This window comes from Taudactylus pleione, unplaced genomic scaffold (assembly GCF_031769625.1).
Source record: "Taudactylus pleione unplaced genomic scaffold, aTauple2 ptg000009l, whole genome shotgun sequence".
Classification (NCBI taxonomy): Eukaryota; Metazoa; Chordata; class Amphibia; order Anura; family Myobatrachidae; genus Taudactylus; species Taudactylus pleione.
This window is the reverse complement of record NW_028284412.1, coordinates 4,699,130-4,725,254: the sequence shown is the minus strand read 5'-3', so window position 1 is coordinate 4,725,254 and position 26,125 is coordinate 4,699,130. Positions and strand designations below refer to the sequence as shown.

General features: G+C 43.8%; 2 protein-coding genes across 3 annotated transcripts in view; one reads left to right on the top strand and one right to left on the bottom strand.

Moving 5' to 3' along the window:
- The window catches only part of BRCC3 (BRCA1/BRCA2-containing complex subunit 3), a 28,659-nt gene extending 20,247 nt beyond the window's left edge, over positions 1–8,412 (top strand). Inside the window, exons 6-8 of one of the 2 annotated variants that reach the window (XM_088466996.1) lie at positions 5,958–6,089; positions 6,998–7,041; positions 7,882–8,412. In XM_088466996.1, the coding sequence (XP_088323122.1) occupies positions 5,958–6,089; positions 6,998–7,041; positions 7,882–8,033 (328 nt within the window). In that variant the 3' untranslated portion in view covers positions 8,034–8,412. Of the gene's footprint in view, positions 1–5,957; positions 6,090–6,548; positions 6,941–6,997; positions 7,042–7,881 lie in introns of those variants that run through there. The other variant, XM_088467006.1, reaches the window with a different exon arrangement.
- Positions 8,413–11,295: 2,883 nt separating this feature from the next.
- MPP1 (MAGUK p55 scaffold protein 1) overlaps positions 11,296–26,125 on the bottom strand; it is a 44,419-nt gene continuing 29,589 nt past the window's right edge. Inside the window, exon 12 of the mRNA XM_088466987.1 lies at positions 11,296–12,587. Within this exon, the coding sequence (XP_088323113.1) occupies positions 12,411–12,587 (177 nt within the window). The 3' untranslated portion in view covers positions 11,296–12,410. The remainder of the gene's footprint in view (positions 12,588–26,125) is intronic.

Here is a 26,125-nt window from a genome sequence, read left to right as displayed (position 1 = left end):
GATCATATACAGCTAGCCTGCAATCTGTGCTGCGGAGGAGTGAGGGGTCTGTAACCACAAAGTGGAGACCATAAGCAGCCAGCCTGTAACTGAACAGGGCAGAGTGCTGAGATCATATACAGCTAACCTGCAATCTGTGCTGCAGAGGAGTGAGAGGTCTGTGGCCACACAAGTGGAGATCATACACAGCCAGCCTGCGATCCACGCTGAGGAGGAGTGAGAAATCTGCTCCCAAGAAGTGGAGTTCATTCCATTAGACTGTGCAGTGGAAACAATACAACAGGCTATTGTAGTCATTCTGTGGGCTACTGAGTAAAGTGAGAGATTACTCTCCAAAACAGGTGTGCATTATTTAAAATCAATTCCCCAGTCTGTACTGTGGAGACTCTGGCAGCAGGCTGAGAGGAGGCTGATCAAATATTGGCTCGATACACTCTATAAATCTGGACAGTGGATAATTACTAAGGAGGATCACAGAAAAAAACGTGAGGTAAGCCATATGTGGTAATAATGAAAAATGATAAGTAATAAGCATGCTTAGGTACTAACATTGGATCCTACTAACTATATTGCATGTGACTGAGACTACTAATTGGAGAGGCCATTATTGGCAGCAAAGGATTATAAGCAACTACTAATTGAGTAGTGTACTAGGTGATACACTGTCTTCAGAGGTATTGATTGCAGAAGGTTATGACCAATTAAAAATTGAGTGGCCAATATATATTGGATTCTAATTATTAATATCAAGGAATTGTGGCTAATGTGGCTTAGCGATATATATTAAATGTATTGGTTTTAAATAATAATAAAATTTATTTCATGTTAATTGTGTGCATGCATGTCTATTATATGACCATTTGGTAAATTAATAGGAAAGACACCAGTTGATGAATATATATGGGTCTTATTAATGTTGAGAACTATTAATAAATTATCTATATATTTGAGCAGCGCCTCCTATTGTTATTATTTTGTGTGGTTTCTCCTGAATTGGATGTAATAATAGCAAACATCCACCATAAGAGGCAGCAGCTCAAATATTGTTGACATTTTGCGGTGGACTGAGCGCCAAGTAAAATACTAATATTTTTCTATACGGTCCTGCTAACGAAATTATCCATTTTGGGGGGCCCAGGATGGTCACACCACATTTTCATGCATTTCTCGCAAATCTCATTTGGCAGTCAATTCGCACCCCTCCGCTGCCAGTAGAGCAAATAGACATTTTTTATTGGATTGTACAATTCTCAGGAGCGCGCTTCACGGCGAAGTGTGCGAATTTAAAGAAACAAACTCGCTACTCGCACCTAATTGGATCGAGTCCTAAGTTCTAATAAAGCCCTGGAATTTCAGAGGGCATCTGAAGATAATGGGCAATGGCTGCAGGAGTGTCATTGTGAGGATTTGCATAAATGGGAAGCAGCACAGGAAAGTCTTTGTATGCATGAGCGAGAGGTGGCTAGCAGCGGTGATGTGCACAGAGGTAGATCTAAGATGGCAAGAGGTAGAGCATGTTGAGATGAGATTTCCGATGAATGAACGGGTGGTGGTTTTAAGGGCTTTGCAGGAAAGGGTGAATATATTTTAATGTATTCTGAAGAAAAAAGGAAGCCAGTGGTGGGATTTGCAAAGCGGTGGAGAGGGGAAGGTCAGTCTTGCTGTGGTGTTTAAGAATGAATGAATCAGGCATAGATGGATGGAGAGTGCCCGATAGGAGAAAGTTACAGAAGCCAAGGTAGGAAGTGATGAGAAAGTGGATAAGAGTTTTGGTAGCTTCAATGGTAAGATAAGGGTATATTGTGACAATATTTCTGAGGTAGGCGACCAGACTGGGAGAGAGGCTGGAGACAAAAAGGAAGCAGGCTTGGGAGAGTGAGGAAATTGCGCTGTTATTGGCAGTTAGGCAGGTTTGAGAGACGTGGTGTCCAGTTGGTTACATAAGATATAAAAGAAGGGGTAAGGTCAAAGGAGACGAGTCCGATTTTGTGGTCATCAATGTAGAGGTGGTACTAGAGGCCGAATGAGCAATTTAATTCCCCAAGAAATAGATTTGTATACTGAAAAAGCAGAGATTCAACAGAGAACTTCTCCATTAATATAGTTTAGAGTGTAAAGGATATACAGTAAGAGCCCTTACAAAAACTTAAATGGGAGAAAATAACTGATTATGATTAAAAACTAGTTAGCAGCCTGTCAAAATGACTGGACATTGTTGCACCCACAAAAAGTCCAGTTGAGTGCTGAATGGGGTCACTTTTCGGTCATTTCTGCTCAGCATCCCGGGGGGGGGGGGGGGGGTGTTTGGGGCTGAGGTGAGGGGCAGCGGAAGCCTTTTTTTTAACTTTTTTTATTTTTGTGTGTAGATGGTGAGTTCTTACTCTTTTTTTGTAGAATGCCACTTACACTTAGGAGGGCCTGCTAATTACTCCTGCTCTCTTGGTCCCCTTTAAAACCATTCAACCCTTCATAACAGATATTGCATGATAAATACATGGGTGCTTTCTTTCTCCAATGCGTCGTATATGACCTCTTCTGGTTGGCTGTGCTGCATGGTCAATCAGAAGATATCGTTAACTATGTAGTACACATCATGTATTGTGTATGGACAACCAGGCGTTATGTCTTTCCGATTTGGCCCCTGAAGACGTCACCTCTTGCCACTCCCAGCCAGTGATCTTAAAGATGGTGTTTCTAGTGTGTGCATGATAAAACAAAAATGAGTGTTCTTGGGTGGCGCTTATTGTTAATAAAAGATGCCTAATGTAGATAAGAATGGGAATAATAGATCACCCAACACTTTCAAGAAAATAGCAATTCCATTTATTCCACAATAAAACAACAAACATTAACAAGACTTAAAAAGCATCCAAATTATGTGCAAATAATATCAAACAAAGAAGTAAGGTTCCAATTGACAGCCTCTCACCAAAGTTTGACGCTGCACTGGGATGGTCCCGGGCTCGGCACCACTGCAGAGGGCTTAAAGAGTCCAAAGTAGGCGGGGTCCCAAAGAACTCCCTCTGGTTCACATGCGGTCACTTCCTGCAACACGTTTCGGATCTCCAAGGATCCTTCCTCAGGCAAGGTCAACTATAACAATAAATAGTATATGATCAAATGACCCATTAAATGGTTCCGTTGCTTAAAGGATTGCACACTCAATATAGTTCTGGGATGAAGGGAAATTGGAACGGCCATCGCGTTGGATTGGCATCGTTGTTTCCTAAGACAAAGTGCTTCACGGAAAAGAGCAGCACTCACCGATAAGTGAGTAAAACTTATCAGAAGACCCAGACACCACCAAGATTGAGATTGTGGTTATCACCAAACCAGGTTGTGACCCCATGTATACTCGTATCTGTAGTCCAATCTTTCTCATGAACATAGGCTCCCTCGTCCATCCCAAACAAATTTGTTTCATTCCTAATAAACAGGTGTTGTATATTGCTAGGAGAATAATTGATCTCATCCATGCTTTTACAGTCTTGGAAATCTCCCATGGCGGATGATGGCATTAAATGCTGATAGAGCCTTCGACCATGGCCTTTCTAGCAGAAGACCCATGTGGAGATGGGGACCAAGGGTGCTGTTTGTAGGGGTTTTTGTTTTGCCATTGGTGTTTCTTCCGCTTCCTTTCCAATTAGTATTGGTAACTAGCCAGGAATGCCTCCTTTCCTTCCCGATTTATATATTAATAACCAAGCCTCTTGCTGCATGCATCTATCTATAATATGCTGATATAACAAGAGTTACAATTGGCTAGGAAGAATATAAAATTGCTTTGTTTGCTGATCTCCTAACCATTGCTAAACCACATATTGGGTCTCATTCAGACCCGGTCGCAAACGCCGATGCGCTCGCAACCGGGTCGATGGTCCCCACAGAGCATGCGCACAACGGAACCGGCTCAGTCATGCGCATGTGGGAGACCCGGCTAGCAACGGGCGCTCCGTCGCTAGGGGTCTCGTAGCAGACGGGGCGAGCTGTCGATGTTGAGTGACAGCTCGCCCCGTTTGCTGGGCGGGCCGGGGGCGTGCCTGGCCAAACGGAGGTGTTCCAGTCGGCAAGCTTGCCGTTTGGGGGCGGCGCCACTGACATCATTGATGATGTCAGTGGGGAACTTCCTGCTAAAACAGAGCAGGAAGTTCTCTGGGGCTTACGAGTGCCCACACCCTTAGGGTCTGGTCGTAAGCCCCGATGGTCGCGATGGTGATGACCATCGCGACCATCACCCTGATCGCAAGCTAAGCTGTGGGTGGTAACCCACAGCTTAGCTTGCGACCTGGAGGCAGCACTTCAAAACAAGAAGTGCCCGCCCTCATTCAGAGTGAGCGATCGCTTCTTGCGATAGACTCTGAATGAGGGCCATTATGCTCCCTGATTTGCTGAAAGAAATTCAGATTTATAGCATTATTGTAAAATAATGCAGACTAATCTGAGATACTCAAACTGAACATCACCACCCTGCTGAACTGCTCTCCATAAAAAGCAGCTTTGCATTCTATTGAAGGCTTAAAATCCTATGACAAAATGTATTCTGCTGATTTCCCCAGATTAATTGAGTTGATGAAATGTGATCTTGCAATTTGGAATAACCTCTTAGTTTGTCCATAAGGCCACAATAAAAAATTAAGTACCTACCTAAACTTTCTCCTGATTCACTTATCTGCTAACATTATGAATGTTTGCAGCGTTCTGTAATATTCATATATGGCCAAATCTGAATATACTGCTTGTCTGGTGTTTGGGTTACGTGATCTGATCATAGAGACCCATTGTAGAGGACACAAGGGGGTTAGATGATGTTTGCATACATAGCGAGATGCCTTCAGTGTCTGACCATCTTTTCGGGTGTATGCACACTGCAGTTTCTGGAAAAAGATGTAAAACGATGTATGGTTTTCTTTGCATGTGGTCAGTAACAGTACATGAAATCCGAACGGTCTTGCTGTCTTTTTTTTATGCTAGAAAAGCCTTTGTTTCTAGTATCCTCATGATAACAACTATTTCTCTTATTAGCATTGCAGTAGAGCTCTGATTGCTTCCAAGTTTTTACAGAATATAAATTGTTTTACCCATATGCTTTAACAGTGTGGTAAACAAATTATTACCTGGGCCATTCCATGTCAAATCAACATACTTTTTGTTAAAATTTTTCCTCACCAGCTCAGATTTTGTTCAAATTTGGTATATGGAGAGTATATATGTAGTCTAAGAAAAATTCTAAATTTTATTTAAATATCTTATGCCGTTTTCAAAATGTGTAAAGTTTTAAAAAATCTGTAAAAAATGCACAATCAGCATATTTAACTATGAACCCATTATCCCCCCACTTTAAAATTTTGACAAACCGTTGTTGACGCACTTTTTGAGATAATCGTGATAAAAAATTTCAGTTTGAATTTGGATAAAGTTTTTCCTCACAAAGCCTATTGTGTTGCATATCATAGGAAAGGGCATAAAAAACACAGCAAAATGACACAACTCCCACCTCCCTCGCTTAATTAGGACAGCTGCTATGGTGATTTGAAAATATGGTGGTTGTGCATTTCTTACAGATTTTTGAAAACTTTACACAGCCATATTTTGGAAACAGCATGATATATTTAAATAGTAATTTGTATTTTTCTTAGACTACATATATACTCTTCATTTACCAAATTTTAACAAAATCTGAGCTGGTGAGGTAAATCAGCGTGTTGATTTGACACGGAATGACCCACCTATGGTATTTTACAATCGCTAGTGAGAATGCTCATAGCAAACACATGTTACTTTTTTTAATTTTTCACTCAAACCACCAATTGGGGGAGCAATTTGTTTCACTTTGCTGCATAACAAATATAAATAAAATGGCAATCATGTACATTTATGAATGTGCCTAACCCTGTTCAATCAATGTAGATCTCCTACTCTATCCTTATTTCACATATATTACTGACCATGTTCAACAGGTATGAAAGAATAGAAATACCACTTCATGTGGTCCCGCATGACACCATAAGGAAAGTTTGTCTGGAGTCCGCTGTGGAGCTACCCAGAATCCTTTGCCAAGAAGAGCAGGACGCTTACCGCAGAATACACAGGTAATTTAAGGGATATTTTTATGTGAAGAAAATACAATTAAATGTTTTAAACACTAGGGAGATGGACTATGGAGGGAAATAGAACACCTATAGTACAATATAAGAGAACATGGAGTCTTGTTGGGACTATTTTATGCCATGGCAGACAGGCTCTCTCTATTCTGAATGTTAGGACACTGGCTTTTGTTAATGGCTCAGAGCTACATAAATCTGCTGGTGCACATTTGGCTTTGAGGAGAAGTTTGCATGTGAAAGATACATAATGGATGGGAAATTATTGGGCAAGTTGCAGCAGCTGTCCAATCCGCTGCGTCTGCATATAAATCTCCATTGTGAAAAAACAGTAACTAAGGATGTTCTGCCTAGAGAAGCATTGTGTAGAATGTCCACAAAACAGCCTAGTTCACTTTTTAATGCTGCATGTCCAGTCTTTCTACTTTGCTCCTCACTCCTTGCTAGTGTAGCCTGGGTTCCAGCTGGCATATGTGAATGGAGGAGGTTTGCACGTAATCATGTGACCCGCTATGAAAAGAAGTGTGTACAACCACTTTAAAGAACTCATCTAAGATAATGGTAAGGATTTGCTCAATATAGCCACTTTTACGTAGATACTTTAATGCCGTTCCCACTGAGGCCTGGACAATTTACCCCAAAAGCTAGGAACCAACTATATTGTTATACACCATTTGTGAGCTAAGCAAACATCAGACTTGTCAATGGCCAGGATATGAATGACTCAAAGTAAAAGGTCTATGGATTGCCAGTGATGAGAAGTAGCACTGTGGAAGGCTAGGCAATTACAGTACATGGTGTATGCGGTGACTATTAGTGAGCACATACATTGTATGAATCTTGTGAAAAGTCCAACATTTATGTACAATATTATAAATACTTTTTCCTCTTCTTAGTCTTGGACATCTGGATTCTGTCACCAAGATTCACAATGGTTCCAGTAAGTGATGTGATATTTTTTTTTTATTATTGCTCGATACAAGCTTCTAAGTGGCAACTAAAGTATAAAATACTGCATCAATCTATAATGCCTTTAGTTTAAAAAAAAATGATCGGTTGTCATTTGTGCATGGACATTTATTTGATGTGTGTTAATGTGTTGAGTCCTGGAATGCCTCAAGAATAGAACTGTGTGATCCCTGTGATCCACACGTGTGCAGCTGCATAGGGCGTCATTTCCTCTCCTGCACGCCACAAAACACCCTCCCACTGTCACCTGCGTGCACCAGTAGTTACACTTTTGATCAGTGTTTTGGAGAACTCTACTTCCTGAATAACACTCTAGTTCCTGTGATATCATTTATACTAAATCACGGGCAACACAGACGGTGTACTAGTTAAGGTTACTGCCTCACAGCACTAAGGTTGTGGATCGATTCCCACCACCCTACCTGTGCGGAGTTTGTATATTCTCCCTGTGCTGGCGTGGGTTTCCTCCGGGTACTCCAAATATATACAGTCAGGCTAATTGTCTCCCACAAAAATTAACCCTAGTGTGTATGTAGATGTAGTAGGGAATATAGAGTGTAAGCTCCACTGGGGCAGGGACTGATGTGAATGGCCAAATAATCTCTGTAAAGCTCTGCAGAATGTGTGCGCGCTATATAAATAACTGGTGGTTAGTAAATAAATAAATAATGAAATGAGTAAGTCAGTGATTAGATTTGAAAATAACTAAAATAAAATATTTTCTCCATGTAGTCTCATTGACTGCTAACTGGTTATTACTGTGCTGGTTACATGGTTCAAGTCTATATTTATCATGGGTATTTATTTCCAGTTTTTACAAAGAACTTATGTGGTCAGATGTCAGCAGTTAGTGGACCACTCCTGCAGTGGCTGGAAGACCGTCTACAACAGAATAAGCAGCGAGCTCAGGAGCTGGAACAAGTCAAGGAGAAACTAATGCAGGAGTTGGAGAACCTGGACTGACATACTTAATAGAGTCTTTGCTATGAAGATCCTCAGCCTGGAGAAATAGTGACGTGACATGAAGTACACATGGTAACCAAAGCTGTCTATGGATTCTGAGAATCTAAAAGTAGATATTTGGGAATGCTGACCCCCATGTGCGCCCATGTCTCCTTATACCCTCATACGACACTTCTGGGTTCAGTAACAGACACACAGACATGTCTCTTTACATTTTTAGGGTATACCTATTATAATAGACGGAGGAGTTGTGTAGTCTGTCGCCTGCCTCATGCTTTTGTTTATATCATTGTTTTGTAAATATACATCTGAGTACAATGATACAACATTTCTTCTTGAGACCTACGGAAATGCCTGTAATAAAGCTCTCTAGACAGATCTCTGTGTGTGTTTTAGAGTTTGTAACTTGGTGTAGAATGGAAGGATGTTTACCTAATCCTATTTGAATTATTCCATTTTATTATTGAATAGTAATACCAGTCATTCCTGTTTAAAAGACTTTAAGATTAGAGAATATCTGCAATATTGTGCCTATGACCACGTTGGTGTGCGTCACACTGCTTACATTATGGTGGCTGTACTGAATGTGATTGCAGTATGTATCGAGAGAAGTCTTATTTACTAAATTGGCTAACCATAGCATGGTGCATTGCCCTCTTTTCCCTGATAAAACTGTTCAAGGGGGGTCACATTTTATCTGGCTGGTGACCGTGGACTCATGCGACATGATCTGCTGACTTGTTAGTGGCAAGCAGGCTATACAAATGTGTTCTTACACATCTTTGCTGCAGTCACACCAGGTCCCATGAGACTCCGCTAGCACCGGGTGTCTTCTTCTTTTTTTTCCCAAAAATGTTTCTAATTCAAAAAGATTCCATGCTACTCTGCTAGCGTTGTGTATCATTTTTTGCCTAAAATGCGTCTCAGTTGCAATGCAATGTGACTATTTCGCCGCAGGAGACTGTGCTGATTAATTTGCTATGTGACACTTGTATATCTCTATGCGACTGAGTCCCTGAATTTGTATAGGAAGTGCAACGATGCAGCGGCCACAGCTTTTTTTTTTTCCATGCCAAGTTCTGTTTATAGGCTCAGTCACTCACATATACAAGTGTCGCATATCAAATTAATCAACAGTCTGCCGGTGCGTCCTAGTCGCATCACACCCAACACTAGCACGGGACCTGGCCGCTCACTCACACCAGGCTGAGTGGCTTATTGAGGCTAGATGGATGAGAACACATCTAAAGGCCGATTCCCCATTCTGCTGATGATAAAAACAATGCCGACCAGCGAACATCGATTAGCGGCGATCCGTTGAGGACTCTGCATAATACAGCATGTTGAAAATCCCTGACTCACTGATTTCAATAATTTTTGGTTCGGAATCTGTGAATCGAGATTGACCAACATGTTGGATTTCACTGGTGCCCCGACCCAGGCATCGGCAGAACGGGAAATTGTCCAGATAGCTGCCTGATGTATGGGCCCCATTAGATTTATCAAGCCTTCTAAAGAGGGCAAGTGGAGGTGTTACCATAGCAACCAATCAGATTTTAGCTACAGTGTAATTTTTCTATTACATGACAGCTAGAATTTGGTTGCTATGGCAACACTTCAATTTGTCCTCTAGGTTTGAAGACTCTCCCCCATGGTTTTGAATCACTGGCAAACCTAGTAATTGGCCTGCCCAAATGATCACTAGCATTGGCTGTCAGAGGCCAGAGACATGCACTATTTCTGCATCTGCCCAGAGAGCAACATAACAGGTGCTGTTATCTCATCCCTGCTAGAGTGTGATTAAATACAGGATAGGAATTGCCTACTATAGCTGCAAAATGGACACTTTGGGATACAAAGTTGAACTTTACCTTAAAAATGGGTGCAAATTGCTACCAAAAAAACTAAACCAGGAAGATATCATTTGTGTCAATATTTGAAGAGTTTATCAGAGATTATATTATGAATAATATAGAAAAACAAAGGTTTGGAATGGTTTTATAAAGGGTGTTACTAACCCTCTCCAATTAGATTTTATAAAAGGTATGTTTCAAATTGAATCTTGGTAAATACTAGGACTATGGGAAAACTCAGACACTGCTATCTAACTGGCTAAAGTATAGGAAGCATGTGTTACTAATTAACATTCAATTATCAGTGGGACACCACAGCGTCCAGTATTGGCCCTGTCCTCTGTATTTAATAATGGTGTTACAGATGTAAATGTTTCTCATTTTAGAATGGGTAGTATCTATTACAACTGATCTCTACTAGTGTTAGTATGCTGGAGATTGTAGTTCTACATCCATCAGCATGCAATAACATGGGCTGTCACTGCTGGTTGGGTACGGGATCCCGGCAGTCAGAATCTCGATGGGGTTACAATCCCAGCGCCTTCAGGTAAGTACCCTAAACCTAACCTCCCCCCTAGTCCCTAACCCCGCTACTTACCGTCGGGATGCTGGTGCTGGGATTCTGACTGGTGTCTGAATCCCAAGAGTGAGCTTCCATACTATTTCCCAAGCATCTAACTGGGAGACATTAGGTATAGGTACTCTCTCATGGTATTCTGTGCCCTCCCAGGTGGATGCTAAAAATGTTATGTATTTGCTTTAAATCCTCTCAGTCCATTGGGAAATCTGGGCACCCTCCCTTTATGCACTTAATTTGCTGTTATTGTTTGTTGTTTTCCACTTTTGTGGCTTTCCTTTTAAGGATTGTTGTTTTTGTTGGGAGAATGTAGTGTCTCCTCGCTTTCTGTACACATGGTTCTGTCCTTCAGGGCCTAGTTATACAAATACTGAAATTACTAGGATGTACGTAACATCTGACAGGCTCCTTTGGGATCTTGCATTGAATTGAATCTGCCTTAGACAGACATGGGAGTTTATCTGAGTACTTATCCTTTCTAGTTTTCTCAGTTCTACAACGATTTATGGTTTACCCTGCCTGTCCATTTTTATGCAAGAGAAATGGTAATTCGCTTATGAAATTGTCCTAGAGTTGAAAGCAAGTGAGTAAGGCAGTACACACCTAGGGGGTCTATTTATCTCCATCCAAGGCTTAGTAAAGTACCAGCCAACCAGCTCATCATTTTTGAAACACAGCCTGTGACATGGCGGGTAAGAGCTGATTGGATGGTACTTTTCTCCATCCAAGGCTTAGTAAATAGATTTACACATCTCTCGCAAGCCCCTTGATCATATTTAAGGCATCCAATATTTGATAAATCCAGCTTAAAAAAAAACAACTTACAAATATGAATATTTTATTCAATATACTTTATTGGTGTACATCCAGATGAATACAATCTCCTAGGGGAGATGTCCTCCTTCCTTGAGATTAAATGGATGTTTTTCCCTGCAACAATGAAAATGTTTCTCGACCTTAACATCAGTACAAATATAATTAACTACTAAGGGAAATGTTGGTTGACGCAGTTGGCACCTTCAAAACAGTTACACATTTTAAAGAGCATGTTATAGAGTGTTGCAGAAGAAAGCTGATGAGGATTCACAAAAATTCTTTCACCATGGAAGCAAACTGGAAGTTTTTTCCATTATTTTAAGTATGTATTTGTGATATGAGGTAAGTATGAAATTCCTTCAGGTGAACCTGCTGATACCTAGCGCAGACCGCCATTTGTGGCTTGGCCAATACTCATGAGAATGCAGTTTATCAAATGGACAATAGTTGTGACATCTAAGAGACACAACAATGAATTATGGCGCCCATACATATGTGACAGATTGCCATAATTCCCCGATTCCCTGACGTCTAGGTCGGGGCATCAGGGATTCCCCAATCCTGACCTAAAAACAATCTGGGACTTTTAACATGTAGAATTTTCCCGATTGATTGATAGACGGCGGTTTTGACCGGGGAATTGCGGCACTGAAGTATATCCTGCATCACACTGTGAACATCCAATATATTAGCTACAATCACTTTGTTTAGCCAAGAGATGTTTTAGCAACATTTTAAAGATTGTTACCCCCATCACTGCAAGACTATAGACTTATTGTGGATTGCTGAATGCAGTTATGAGCCCATCTTAATCAAACAATGGGCAAATAAATTTTTTTTTAACACTTAATGGGCAATGCACTCACAATATTCAATAAGGTGACCATGTTCAAGGCTCTGTAATAAAAGACATGCCTATTATGTCGAGGTTATTTGAACAGCCTCGTACTCTGCTCAGTTTGGCATGGCCATTTCTTCTGTTTGTATATAAATCTTAAAAGAACGTTTAGGTTTCTGTTGAGGAGAGAAAACAAAGCAGCAGCTCTAATCTTGGATACGGAGCTGTTAATGCCCTTGCCTGGAGTGGATACTGGCTTATAGCATGGGGTATAAGATTCTTGAAAAAGCTGGTCAATATACCCAAGTAACTGGCACCCATTGGGAAGAGGCACAAGCCTTATTGAAAGCCCCGAGGAGATCTTGGACAGTTTGCTCCACTTCATTATTAACCAGGATTAGGTCGAAGTATTGTGCGTAGCGAGTGCGAAGAACCTCTGAATCTGCGCGAAGTTTCTGGAGTGCATCGGACTGCGAGGAGAAGAGAGAAACAAATGTAGATAGAATACAAGGGAAAAGCAGTACAAAAATACTGTACAAACTTTATCTTTAGAAGAAAATATTTATTATATGTGAAAGGTACTAAATGTTTACATTTTGCTCAATGTTTGCAACATAATCTTTAATGATTTCCTAACATCATGGTACAGACAATTATTTATAGTCTAGGGCTATATTTTCATAGATACATTCACCCATCAATGTTCTCCACAGAATTTCCACAAACCCGAACGGCAGCATGAGGCAGCCGGGGGGGGGGGGGGATGTAGCACCACACACCCTCATCCCCTCCCACTGCCAGGCGTCCTCCGGGCAGGAGAATGGGTGACTACTAGTCCCCAATGCCTGCGGTGTAGGGTGGGCCCTGACCATTGAGCACCACTGCTGGCCAGCACACTCTTGGAGCCGGGCGGTGTTAGAAAAATGCCAGGAAGAGCATTCATCAAAAAGGTCCTGGGGAGAACACTGCCTATTAGTTTTTTGTTATATTCTGTAATAATTTATTGACTCTGCGTCATTGTACATGTACAATCTACATTCAGGTGCATAAATATTGGGACATTGACAGAATTTTCATATTTTGGCCTCTATTCACCACCACAATGGCTTTTGAAATGAAACAAACAAGATGTGCTTTAACTGCAGACTTTCAGATTTAATTTGAGGGTAATTACATCCAAATCAGGTGAACGGTGTAGGAATTACAACTGTTTCTATATGTGCCTCCCACTTTTTAAGGGGCCAAAAGTAATGGGACAAACTAAACAATCCTAAATCTAACTTTCACTTTTTAATACTTTGTTGCAAATCCTTTGCAGGCAATTACAGCCTCAAGTCTGGAATGCATAGGGGCATATTCAATTAGCCGCGGGACTTCTCCCGCGAGTAATTGTGGGGTGAAAGTCCCGCGGCACGGGGTTAAGCTATTCAATAGAATAGCTTTTCCCCCGCGTCAAAAAAACGGACTCACGCGAGAACACACTGATTCCGAGAGAACTGCGGAATCAGTGTGTTGTTCTTGCTCGCGCGAGGCCGAATAGGGCAGCCTCACGCCGATTTTACCTCGCACCTACATGAGGTGCGAGGTAAAATCAAACAGCGTGGAATCCCCACTAAATGAATCCTGTCCATCGCGCCAATTAGCCACGGGGTAAACCCCGCAGCTAATTGAATATGCCCCATAGACATTACCAGACGCTGGGTTTCATCCCTGGTGAAGCTCTGCCAGGCCTCTACTGCAAATGTCTTCAGTTCCTGCTTGTTCTTGGGGGCATTTTCCCTTCATCAAGTGAAATGCATGCTCAAATCGGATTCAGGTCAGGGGATTGACTTGGCCATCGCATAACATTCCACTTTTTAGCCTTAAAAAAAAAAACTCTTTGGTTGCTTTTGCAGTATGCTTCGGGTCATTGTCCATCTGCACTGTGAAACGCCGTCCAATGAGTTCTGAAGCATTTGACTGAATATGAGCATATAATATTGCCCGAAACACTTCAGAATTCATTCTGCTGCTCGTCAGCAGTCACATCATCAAGAAATACAAGGGAACCAGTTCCATTGGCAGCCATACATGCCTACGCCATGACACTACCACCACCATGCTTCACTGATGAGGTGGTATGCTTTGGATCATGAGCAGTTCCTTTCCTTCTCTATACTCTTCTTTTCCCATCACTCTGGTACAAGTTGATCTTTGTCTCATCTGTCCATAGGATGTTGTTCCAGAACTGTAATGGCTTTTTTAGATGTTGTTTGGAAAACTCTAATCTGGTCTTCCTGTTTTTGAGGCTCACCAATGGTTTACATCTTGTGGTGAACCCTCTATATTCACTCTTGTGAAGTCTGCTCTTGATTGTTGACTTCGACACATATACATCTACCTCCTGGAGAGTGTTCTTGATTTGGCCAACTGTTGTGAAGGGGTTTTTCTTCACCAGGGAAATAATTCTTCTGTCATCCACCACAGTTGTTTTCCGTGGTCTTCCGGGCCTTTTGGTGTTGCTGAGCTCTCCGGTGCGTTCTTTCTTTTTAAGAATGTTCCAAACAGTTGATTTGGCCACACCTAATGATTTTGCCATCTCTCTGATGGGTTTGTTTTGATTTATCAGCCTAATGATGGCTTGCTTCACTGATAGTGACAGCTCTTTGGATCTCGTATTGAGTCGACAGCAACTGATTCCAAATGTCGCACCTAGAATCAACCCCAGACCTTTTCCCTGCTTAATTGATAATGAAATGATGAGGGAATAGCCCACACCTGTCCATGAAATAGCTGTTGAGTTGATAGTCCCACTACTTTTGGCCCCTTACAAAGTGGGAGGCACATATAGAAACCGTTGTAATTCCTACACCGTTCACCTGATTTGGATGTAATTACCCTTAAATTAAATCTGAAAGTCTGCAGTTAAAGCACATCTTGTTTGTTTCATTTCAAAGCCATTGTGGTGGTGAATAGAGGCCACAATATGAAAATTCTGTCAATGTCCCAATATTTATGCACCTGACTGTATATACAATTTTGTTTTCAACTTATAAAACATAGAAAATCATCTGATTGCATTACTCCTGAAATAAGATATTGCTCATGGTTATTTTTTTTTCAATGCAGTACTCACATTATACAAATGTTTAGTCCAGAAGACTTTGATTTGTCAGAAAATACCATTAGTTTATTTAGATCTACTCACATGGCGTATGTGTAACTTTTTATTTTTCTGCCCTCCACCAAAAAATACTTTGTGGTTCTTTCTGCAGTATAAATCCAATTTTATGGGCATTAGAACCACATCTCTGTGCTTTTAAAACATTTTCTGTAGGAGTTACTATCTAGTAATTACCAAACAATAACAACCAAGGCAGATAATCTTTAAAATAAGGGTACCATGATCAGACACCTCCAGTGCCTTCCTAATCTACTTGCTGTAGTGCAGGATGTTGTTGTCTGACGATAACCACAAAAGGAGGCATTTATCATTTTATAAAGTGGAGACTTCACTCTTTCTGATGATTGGCTGACATCAGGGCAGGGGGACCCCATGCTTTCTCCCTGCTGAAGTGTAAGCCCCCCGGCTGATTAAAGGAAAATAGGGGGAACCCTATGTGGGTTTTTCCCTGCTTTTCCTCTACCAGACCAGGCTCAGATGTCCACTGCAGGTTATGATTGATTTATTTATTTTTTTGCAAGAAGGGGGGGGATGTCACACCATTTTTTTAATCATTTCATCACAGTATACAATTGATAAAATCAAAATTATTCTGCAGTACCCCTGTCCTCAACAGGAATAGAACCATAGTTGGCAGCCATGTTAAGCATTCAACATACGACTAAGCCACTGGAGCCAATTATTCAGGGGCAGCACCTATCCCTTTCTGATGGCCCTGATTGTTCTCACTGTTATTGCATAGGGGCTTGTGCAGTATGAGAAGTTTGCACTCTGAATGAGGCCGCTGTCTGCAACTTTATTGCAAGCAATAAGATACTGTACAGTAATGGTGCATACACACGGTCAGATTTTTCTTCTGATCTTTAAAAATAGTTCATATCTGAAGGAAAATCTGACATATCTGTCAGATGAACGATTTGAATGATGCGCGTTCCCGATCGTCAGATAACGATATCTGATGTGTTGTCAGACTTGGACGATTCCATTCATTTTAATGCAGTCAAAAATCGTTCAAATGTTTGGTCAAATCTGACCGTGTGTATGCTCCATTAGCTGTTAGAGGATGTCAGCATTTAACTAGAATACAAGTTTCATCATGAGAAGGTCTAATTTTATTAAAGATTGCACATGTGACATATTAGCAGTCGAGTTTGCGACTTTTACACAGGGCAAAAAAAAAAAGAACCCTGTACACTGCTGCTCTGGTGGCTAGCTGTAATGTAATGTAATTCTGTGAATAGGAGATCTATGCAGTGCTTGCTTTACTGTAGTGATTTTATCGTATGCACTATGACATTTAACAAAAGCGACATCTGGTGATGTAATTACACCTTTGGTATCTCAGTACAATGTGCTGCAACTGAATACGTTATAATGAGTCTCTTACACACACATCGAGCTAGTGTCCATAGGACATGTAGACAAGCAAGAACATATCTGTATGTGCTTAGCATTTAAAAAAAAAAAAAAACCCCTCACTATGTTATCTTGGATACATTTCTCCAGGTTATTTCCTCAGCTGTGTAAAACTCTGGATTTTATTGCTGCCCCAGCAGTTGTATATAACCTTTCATCTACTTCAATATTTTTATCCATCCCATCTATACAAGAGTTTGCATCCACCAGAAGAATGGTCACCTATTTAGTCTTTCAACTGCTACATGATCCTTGGGGGGACATTTGAGCTTCTTCGTGTAACTGGTTACACGTGACGCAGCTTATTGGCACTGAACGAACGCCTCCATTTCTCTGATTATGATACGTTTAATCATGCTATAGACAGGGTATACGGTCATCTTTTTCCTTCATTCCTGATAAAGTGAAGCAGCCAATACAGGATATATATCACCACATCCATAACTTGGAAATTAGACCTTACAGAAGTCTCACCGATCTCATTACTCTTGGTATTAACTGGCTTTAAATTTTTTTTTGTATGGAAACTGTTGGGTAAAGCCATTTTGATCCACTTAATGTGCTCTGCCATCTGCTGCTTTTAGCTGTTACCACCTATCCTGCCAGTAAAGGCCTTCACCAAGTCCTCTGTCAGGACACACTAACGGTTTCTGCCATTTAGCAGATGTTTCTCCTTAGAGGGAGAAGACTTAGGACTCGTGTGAACTACATTGAAGCAGCGCAAGAAAATATCATTACTAAACCAGGGTTACAAAACAAACCGTAACTAGTTTTGTTAGTAATGCGAACCCCTAGTCTGGGACCCTGCATCATCCATATAAGACTAGAATCAGTGTGTCAGAAGCATCTTCCTGCCTTGACAGGAAAGAGAAAGTAATAACCTTCCAGATGTTTAGTCTTTTCCTGAGAAGGGGACAGGGAGGAAGAGAAAATCTCCTTTATTAAAGGACTGCTGCTTCATGACATCCCACAATAGTAACACAGACCAACTGAGCTATAAGCAAGATAACTGTAGATGCTCAAGCCACTACAACTATGTCCTTTAGTAGGAAATTGCCTAAGGGGTCTATTTACTATGCAGTGTTATGGGGGGCATCCACTAGACGATTTTATCCCTGTCCAACCTCTTAACGATTTTCCCTTGAAATATGATCTTCCACTCTGAACGATTTGCAAACGATCTAACAATAAACTATGTTGTTTTAATCTGTGATTGAGAGCTTTCAGCTATAGTGGGAAGACAGGGGTAAACGATCAAGTGAAATTGACCTGCATGTTCAGTCGATGGAGAAGACGATCAAACGACCAGCGGGAGCGCGCATCGTACATCATTAGAAACAATTACTGCACGATTTGCAAACGATGTTATCATTATCGTTCAACTTTCTACTTCAGGGTCCATAGGGGGTCCACAGGGTTGACCTTGGGGTATAGGTTGGGAACCAAATCCGGGCACCACGCAGTTAAAGCTTTTAGCTCCCAGGATGCACTTGGGTCCACTCTCCCTATAACCCCGCCCCCCAGCCAGAGGCACCTCAGTTTAAGTTGGTGCCCGGCCGGAGTTGGGTCACCGTTACTGCAGGGGGGCTGCTTAGCAGCCCCTAAGCTTAAGAGTTTTATTTTATTATTTTTTACTACTCTTCAGAGCGGCAGCATCAGACTGTCCAATGGACGTCTGAGCTGCCGCTCCTACACCCCGCCGGCACTGCGACGCCAGTACAGATCTGGGGATCGCAGCGGGACCCCAGAGTCTGTACTAGCCGGGCTCTGGAGGAATCCCTGGGCTGCTGCCGGATCGACGGGGACAGGTAAGTCGCGTGGTCACCGCTTGCGGTGATCCACATGTGAATATGCAGCCTTATGCCTCCGCTCTCTGGGGACAGACCGGAGGCGCTAGCGGTGGCGGCGGGCTCCCCCTCCATGGAGGCATACCCCGCGTGTCCACAGCCCACCAGGGATTATAGCAGCAGCAGGAGCCGGCATCCCGGGGGGTTAATTGCTAGCCAGGGGAGGAAGCCTTCCCTGTCTAGCAGCTCCTCCCCTCAGCTCAGCGCGCCTTTCAATAATACAGTCTGGCGTCGCTGAGCTGCTTCCTCCGCGGGCCACGCTTCTTCTGAGGTCTCCAGTGGCCATTTTCTCTCTGTGGTGCTGCAGAACTCTTAGGATGTCAGTGAGCCCAGTCCCCCTGCATACCTGGCCATTTTGGGTGAGTGTACACAGCGCTATAGCCTTCCCAGACACTGAATCTGGGCAGTTGAATGTAGCGACATTGTGCAGTATATTATATGTCATGCTTATGTATGTGTATATATATTTTTCTGCATTGTATGTGACTTATGCTAGTGCTGACTGTCTGCTTTTTCTCTCACCTGTCAGTGTATATCTATCCCCTTTCTTTATCTGCCCTAATACAGGTGGACCTGGGGTGGTTCTGAGACCTCACATATATATATTTGTTAATATCTGTGAGGTTTGTCACATACTGTTGCGTGCTGCACGTTGCCATATTTTAGATGGAACTGTGAGTTGCATACGCTGATAATGGGTCCCTGCAGCTAATCTTAGCGTCAGTCAGGACCGGTATGGCGCTGCTTAATATTTCCGTCAAGATAGTCACATATATCTGACCAGGAGATTGCACACGATACTGCACCCATTATTGCTATCCTGCAAGTCATAGCCTGCAGGAATTAGTGTGGAGGATTTTAACTCAGAAAGGTTTATGTATGCGGCACCATCTGGTGCAGGGCCCCTTGCACGACCCCCTTAAAGGGCGGTTTGTTTCTCAGGATCCTCTCCTTTGAGGATCGCCGGGCGGGCCCCATTGTCGTCACTCGCTTGGAGTTACTTCACCATACTGCCCTTTTGAACTCTGGGTATCTCGCAATTTCTTGCAATTTACCCCTGTGCAACAGACTGTCGCTCCCCGCCGGGGTTTTTCACAGTACATGAATTACCTCCGATACCACATCGGTCTGTCATTCCCCTTGCAGGGATTACCACAACGGCCACCCTGGTGGATGTCGTTTTATACGAAATACTAATTGGCGTGATATACGCCCTGTGGTTACTGACCAGTGGCTCTGCCGTGAACTGGATGGTATATTCGGCTCTTTCCCTCTCACATGGGGGGAGCCGATTTCAAGTATTATTATCCCTGCTTTGGGGCTGGTAGCCAGGTTCATTCTGGATATAGAGAATGTCGATCCTGCACCTGTATCATACATCTCCCGTTTTCTGCCCAAGGGTGGATCTCATAGCGGGAGTCTGGCTGTCGCCAGATACGAGGAGTCACGAAGGCCTCCTGTTTCCCATTCCCTGAGGGTCCTCACAAGTAATGGAAATCCCCTTCTGGGATGGATTTGTATGTTAATCATCGGGTTACAGGCATTAATACGCCTCCCATCCCGGCCTGGACGGATTTTACGGATCCGTAGGTGGTAACTTTGCCTGAAATCAATGTACTCGTTTTCAGGGCCTGTTGCCCGTCCTACCATGGCCATCGCATGGTGATGCTTTTGTGACGTTTTTCCCCTCCAACACGTCTGAGGTTCAAATATCTTTTGCCGCTCACATAAAATATGCAGTGGTCATATGTGGGATTACCTCATGGGATGCCGGTCTTCTAACTTTCAGGGTTTCGGCGGCGTCTGTATCCGCCGCAGTACCCTATGGCTGCGTTATGGGAAAGCAGAGGTGCACACTCCTTCCATGGGGAAGATCTTGTTTGGTCCTGACCTTGACAAGATCGTTGCATCATTGGCAGTATCACTAATGGGGAGATACCGTCTTTAGCTACTCCCACTACATTCGGACTAACTCTGTTAAGTCTTTTTGTCCTCAGGGTCAGCCTAAAGGCCTGTTTTTTCCTAGGCTGTCGGCCTCCATGGGGGCCACCATATCCAGTACCGAGCAGTCCTGGACTTCCGGACGACCCTGTTTCTACACCTGAGGATATACCCTCAGCCTGACGGGACAGGTCTACATCTGGGGAATTTCCAGAGTGAGGTACTGATTCTCAACGGCCTCTCATTGCTCAGGCAGCCTCCTCACAGGCATTGTTACACGGGCCCTTCTTCAGACCTGATCAGGGCCTTACAATCCCAGAAAGCTATACAGTCTTTGTGGTAAGCAGAGCTATTTCGGCCAACCTCACTATCTCAGTGAGGGACTGGTTGTTCTACTTTCTTTCTGGGGCGGTGACCGACTGGTCCTCCTTTGCCTATACTCTGTCTCAAATCCCTGAATCAGATTCCAACGGTGCCTTGACTCAGGTGGAATCGTCCATGCTTCATCATCCGATGTTTGGAACCTGGGGTTTTTCTGGTATATCCGAGTATTCAGGATACGTACCTACGGGTACATACAGAGCCCTCTCATCAGCATGGGTTCAGGTTTGCTGTGCCACAGCAACACTTGTAAGTTTCGGGCTCTGCCTTTTGGGGCTGTCCTCAACTCCACCGGGGTTTACCAGCTTTATGGATTTTCTGACAGTTCACCTGTTCAGTGTATCCGAATGCTCCTTTCTCTGGACGGTCTCCTGCTTTTAGCAGGATCACCAAGGTACTTTACCGCCAGGTCAGGATAACCGTGGCTTCTTCTCGGCACAGATAATTAGTCAACGGAGAAAAAGTCCTCCCTGCATCCCTCACAGGGTTTTCTTCATCTGGGAGCACTGCTGGATTCTCAGAATCTGAGAATTTTTCTGGCGTAAGACAAGATCTCCACTCTTCAACTTGGAGTGTGCGGATATCTACACAGTCGACATATGTCATTACTCTTTGTGATGCGTGGTCTACCAGAGTGTCTACCTTTTGGTAGGGTGGAATGTGCTCAGTTCCATTCCAGGCCTTGCCATAATTGACTCCCCTCCAGATGGATCGAGTTTTTTCCATCGGATCGCTGTTCGAACGATGATACTTTCTCTGGAGGCGAGTTGGTCTCTGTCCGGGTGGCTATGGCCATCTCGTCCAGGGTGTTCTTTGCTACAGACAGTGTCTGGTCCGCATTCGTTTCGGGGCAGTTGGACGTCTGTCGTTTCTGCCCTGCCACTTAACTTGTTGATACTTTAGGCTGTCTTGGACCTTCACTCTGGCCTAACCCATATGTCACGGTAAACCTGAATAGGTTCAGTCCGACAGTGTCACAACAGTGACTTCCATCTAGGCAACACTGGTAGTTGGGTGGCAATGTCAGGAATGTTACCCATTCTGACATAGTACAAGGGTCTTCTCCTGGCCAACTCTGCGGTGTTTATTCCCGGAGCTCTCCATTGGGAAGCGGGCTTCCTCAGCCGTCACGGCGTGCATCCCGGGGACTAGTCTCTTCTCCAAGAGAGGTTTCAACTCCTGGTGAGCAGAGGGGGGCCTCCCTGAGGGGATTGATCCCCATGGCCTTCTGACTCGATCACACATTACCGGTGTTACAGTCCAGCTCTAGGAGTACTGAAGCTACCTTCAGTGACTCTTTGTCAGTGAAGTGGTCCTTCCACTTTGTGTACCTGTGTCCTCCGGTCTCCCTTCTTCCTCGAGGTCTTCGGAAGTTTAATTCGAGACGGAGGGGCTTTCCTTCTGGGGGCTCCAGGTCGTCCCAGACATCACTGGTACTAAGATTTTTCGGAGTCTCCTCATCGATGCTCCGTTCCTCCTGTCTCAGGGTCCTTGTTTTTCCCTGGATCGCTTGTCTTTAACTGCGCCCCTACTGTGGTCCTCGGGCTTCCCTGGCTCTGTCTTCATTGAGATGTTTAGAGCAGATAGGCCAGACTTTGCTGGGATCTGCCACGGACTGTGGCATACATAATTCTTATGGTATCATACCTGTCGATACGATCCTCCGGTGTCCAGGATTTCCAGATATTCTGGCATTCCTTCCAGCTGGCTTGGGTTTCACCCTTGGCCTGGCCTTCCTGACAGTGCGGATCTCTACACTGTCGGTATGGTTAAGATATGGAATTGCTCCGCTCTGGTATCCAGTTCATCCTCTGGAGTGTTTTCTGGATTATGCCTCCACTTGTCCTCCCTAGGGACTCCTGGGGAGTTAGTAGCGGTTCTTTGTTCCCTCCGGGGACAGTCAATGGAACCGCTGGTTGTGATAGCCATTACATGGTCTATTGTTTTTTCTCTCTCTCTCTCTCGTTTTCTCTCTCTCTCTCTCTCGTTTTCTCTCTCTCGCTCTCTCGCTCTCTCTCTCTCGCTCTCTCGTTTTCTCTCTCTCTCTCTCTTTTTAAATCAACCAGGAGAGTGTCTGAATTGGGAGTGTTCTCATGTGACTCCCTCTTCTGGAGGGCATCATGTCAGGGTGTGAGTTGCTCTCGCCCTGTGTTTCTTCTTAAAGTGGTTTTTAGGTTCCATATTATTCTGGAACTTATGGTATGGCCATTCAGTTCCCAGTCCTCTCGGCTGGTGTGGCCTCATGGACTGTGGTCCGGCCTCTTTGGCTTTGTGATCCGTTCAAGTTCCTTATGGTAATCGGACTCCTTATTGGTGGTCTGCGGTTTCTGGTTTTAACAGGAAACGATGGCCGGCCTATAATGAAATGTTGGCTGGATGGCCTCGTATGTCTTCCTCTGGGGCCTACCCATGGGTGGGCTTTTCTGTCGTTGAGGCTTGTTTTTTTTCTCGGGCCGTGTAACCCTAGTGGGCGGCTCGTCGTGGCGCCTCGGCTGTTTTGCCTTACTAGGTGTCCACGTGGTCTTCTGTCCATACCTTTTTAAGGTTCTAGGCATTGGTTTCCTTTGCCTCTCAGGATGCTTCCTTTTTGGCAACGGATTCTCCTCTCAGCACAGGAGCGTCCCCACCCTTGGTTGAACTGCTTTGCGACATCCCCAAGGTCAACCCTGTGGACCCCCTATGGACCCTGAAGTAGAAAACAAGAGATATGGTAAGAACTTATCTTTGTTATCTCTGTTTCTACGAAGTCCATAGGGTCCACAGGGCGCCCACCCTGACGCACCTGGCTTCATATGGGCTGTGTTACTGGTCACCGGTTTCCCGTCTCCTTTTCTGTGAGTATGGTTCTAGAGTGTTCCAGTTTTCTCTCTCTTTCTCTCCTCCTCCGGCCTTTGGCTACTTACAAACTGAGGTGCCTCTGGCTGGGGGGCGGGGTTATAGGGAGAGTGGACCCAAGTGCATCCTGGGAGCTAAAAGCTTTAACTGTGTGGTGCCCGGATTTGGTTCCCAACCTATACCCCAAGGTCAACCCTGTGGACCCTATGGACTTCGTAGAAACAGAGATAACAAAGGTAAGTTCTTACCATATCTCTTGTTTTATCGTCTAGTGGATACCCCCCTTTAGGAGACAGAGTGAAAAGTGATAAGATGCCAGCCAATCAGCTCCCAACTGTAATTTTTTCAATCACAGCCTATGATCATCGCTCCCTTGCTGACAACTTCTCCCACTTATTGATGCTCAGCATGTGACAGGCAGCTTAGAAGGAACCAATCAGTCCCTTCTGTGCAGGAAGCAGCAGCCAACGCAGTCTCGTGTGATTATCGGCCCCTCCAAGTTCTTTCCACTGCTTAGTGGGGAACAGAAGTTCCCTTCTCCGTCAGTGAGCTCCAGAATGCCAATTCAAAGGCATTTTGGGGCACAGAAACAGGCCACTGCCATCACAACCCAGCCCCTCATTGAAGAGGACAGGATTTAATCTCATATGAAGTAGATAGTATGGGCCAGCCAGGAGCATAAATAGGCCAGCACGTGACCATGCCAGGCAAGTGGTTAAAACCTACTGCTTTATGGTGAAGGATGGTGGTGTTTGCATAGAAGTCAATGGAAAGATTTGGGTACTAGCTGAGGCACTTAAGAGCACTGTACGGAACATAAGAAACTGAGGAAATTTGACTGCCCTGACCAGAGCATCAGAATCTATAAACCTTAGTCCAATTCTAAAGAGACAGCTGAAGCAGACTCTTCCCAATGCTATAGCAGGATTGGAAGGGACCTCTTATAGCCCCCGGCAGTAAAAGCAGTCTCAAAAGCACCTCTCCAAGGAGGACGTGGCCTAAGCCAGGCTAGTTCCTTGGTAGCTGGAGAAAACCCCTGGACTACCTGGAAACCCTAGGAGCAGACTAACAGTTGCTGCGCTGTCAGGAGAAAAGCTTGTGCTAAAGCTCCTGGTTGTTTCCCTTTAGCACTGAAAAGGCCTGCAGGCAACGTGGGTCAATGCATTTGTGTTTCACAAGCAGAACAAACCAGACCCCAGATCTGACCTTGCCACAGAAAATTTAGTTTGACATTTTTACACAGGTACCCTCTTTTCTGGACATACTCCCCTTTACAGACATGCTGAAACACAGGGTAATGTAGGAGTAGACAATACAGATTTAACAAGCTAAATGAAGTCACCATGTACCAATTTTACAAGTACAACAGTTTAAAAATTCTCATTGCTATAGCCTGCTTGTAAATATATGAAAAAACTCCCCTCAAACCCTAATGGTACAGATGGAATCTGTATGCCATGTTAGATGTCGGGATACCTCCTGTCAATATACCAACAACAGCATCCGATGGTTGGTATCAAATGTACCCTGCCCACTGCTTCAGGTTTATGCCAATATTGCATTCATCAGGTAGCAGACATTACATTACTGTAACTGCAAACCTGAGCTGGCATCCATACTCATGTCTTGTGAATGAAACCACTCACTCAGCCAGCTTTGAAACTTAGTCTTTTCCCTGTTACACAATAATGTGCTCACTTGTGTTTTACATCCGTTTCTCCCTTCGGTTGTGCAACAGGTGCCAAGTTCCCAGGCTCCTCACAATACCCCATTGCTTAAGGTGCCCACCCAGGGATGAAAGAAATCGAGGTATTCATTTTAATATAATGAAAAGGTGTGTCACAAAAATGCAGCTTTTGCATGGACATGACTGCGCAGGATATGTTAAAGGGTATAAACATGTAGCTTGCCTTTTTTTTTTACTTGGTTGTAATGTTGTGTGGGAAGGGTGACAAGCCTATGAAGATGAACAAGCAAAGGTTTGACCAAAAGGTTATAGGATATTCTGCTTCCCTGCTAGCTATAATTATGTCAACTTGTATATCCCACATAAGGACATCCAGGGAGATTACCTGCCAGATCCTTGCTAACACCAGTCATAAAAAGGCGCGTGTCCTGTTTAGGGACAGAGATCAAATAATTGTTGTTTATACCCACAGACAGTCAGGCTACAGCAGTGTAGGTTTAATAACTTAATCTAGCGTTCCCACTAGGCTATTTTAGCGGGGCGTGGCACCCTGCCCCCTTCTGGAGGACAAAAAGCACCCTGCCCTCCAGGAGGAGGACGACAAAAAGGACCCTGCCCTCACAGCCTGCGGGTGCCGTTCTCACCCGCAGGACGCAGTGTCCCGCGGGTGGAGAAACATGCAGTGACCCAGTCACCGCCGCAGAATAGACGCCGGGCCCATGCGCCCGGCATCTATTC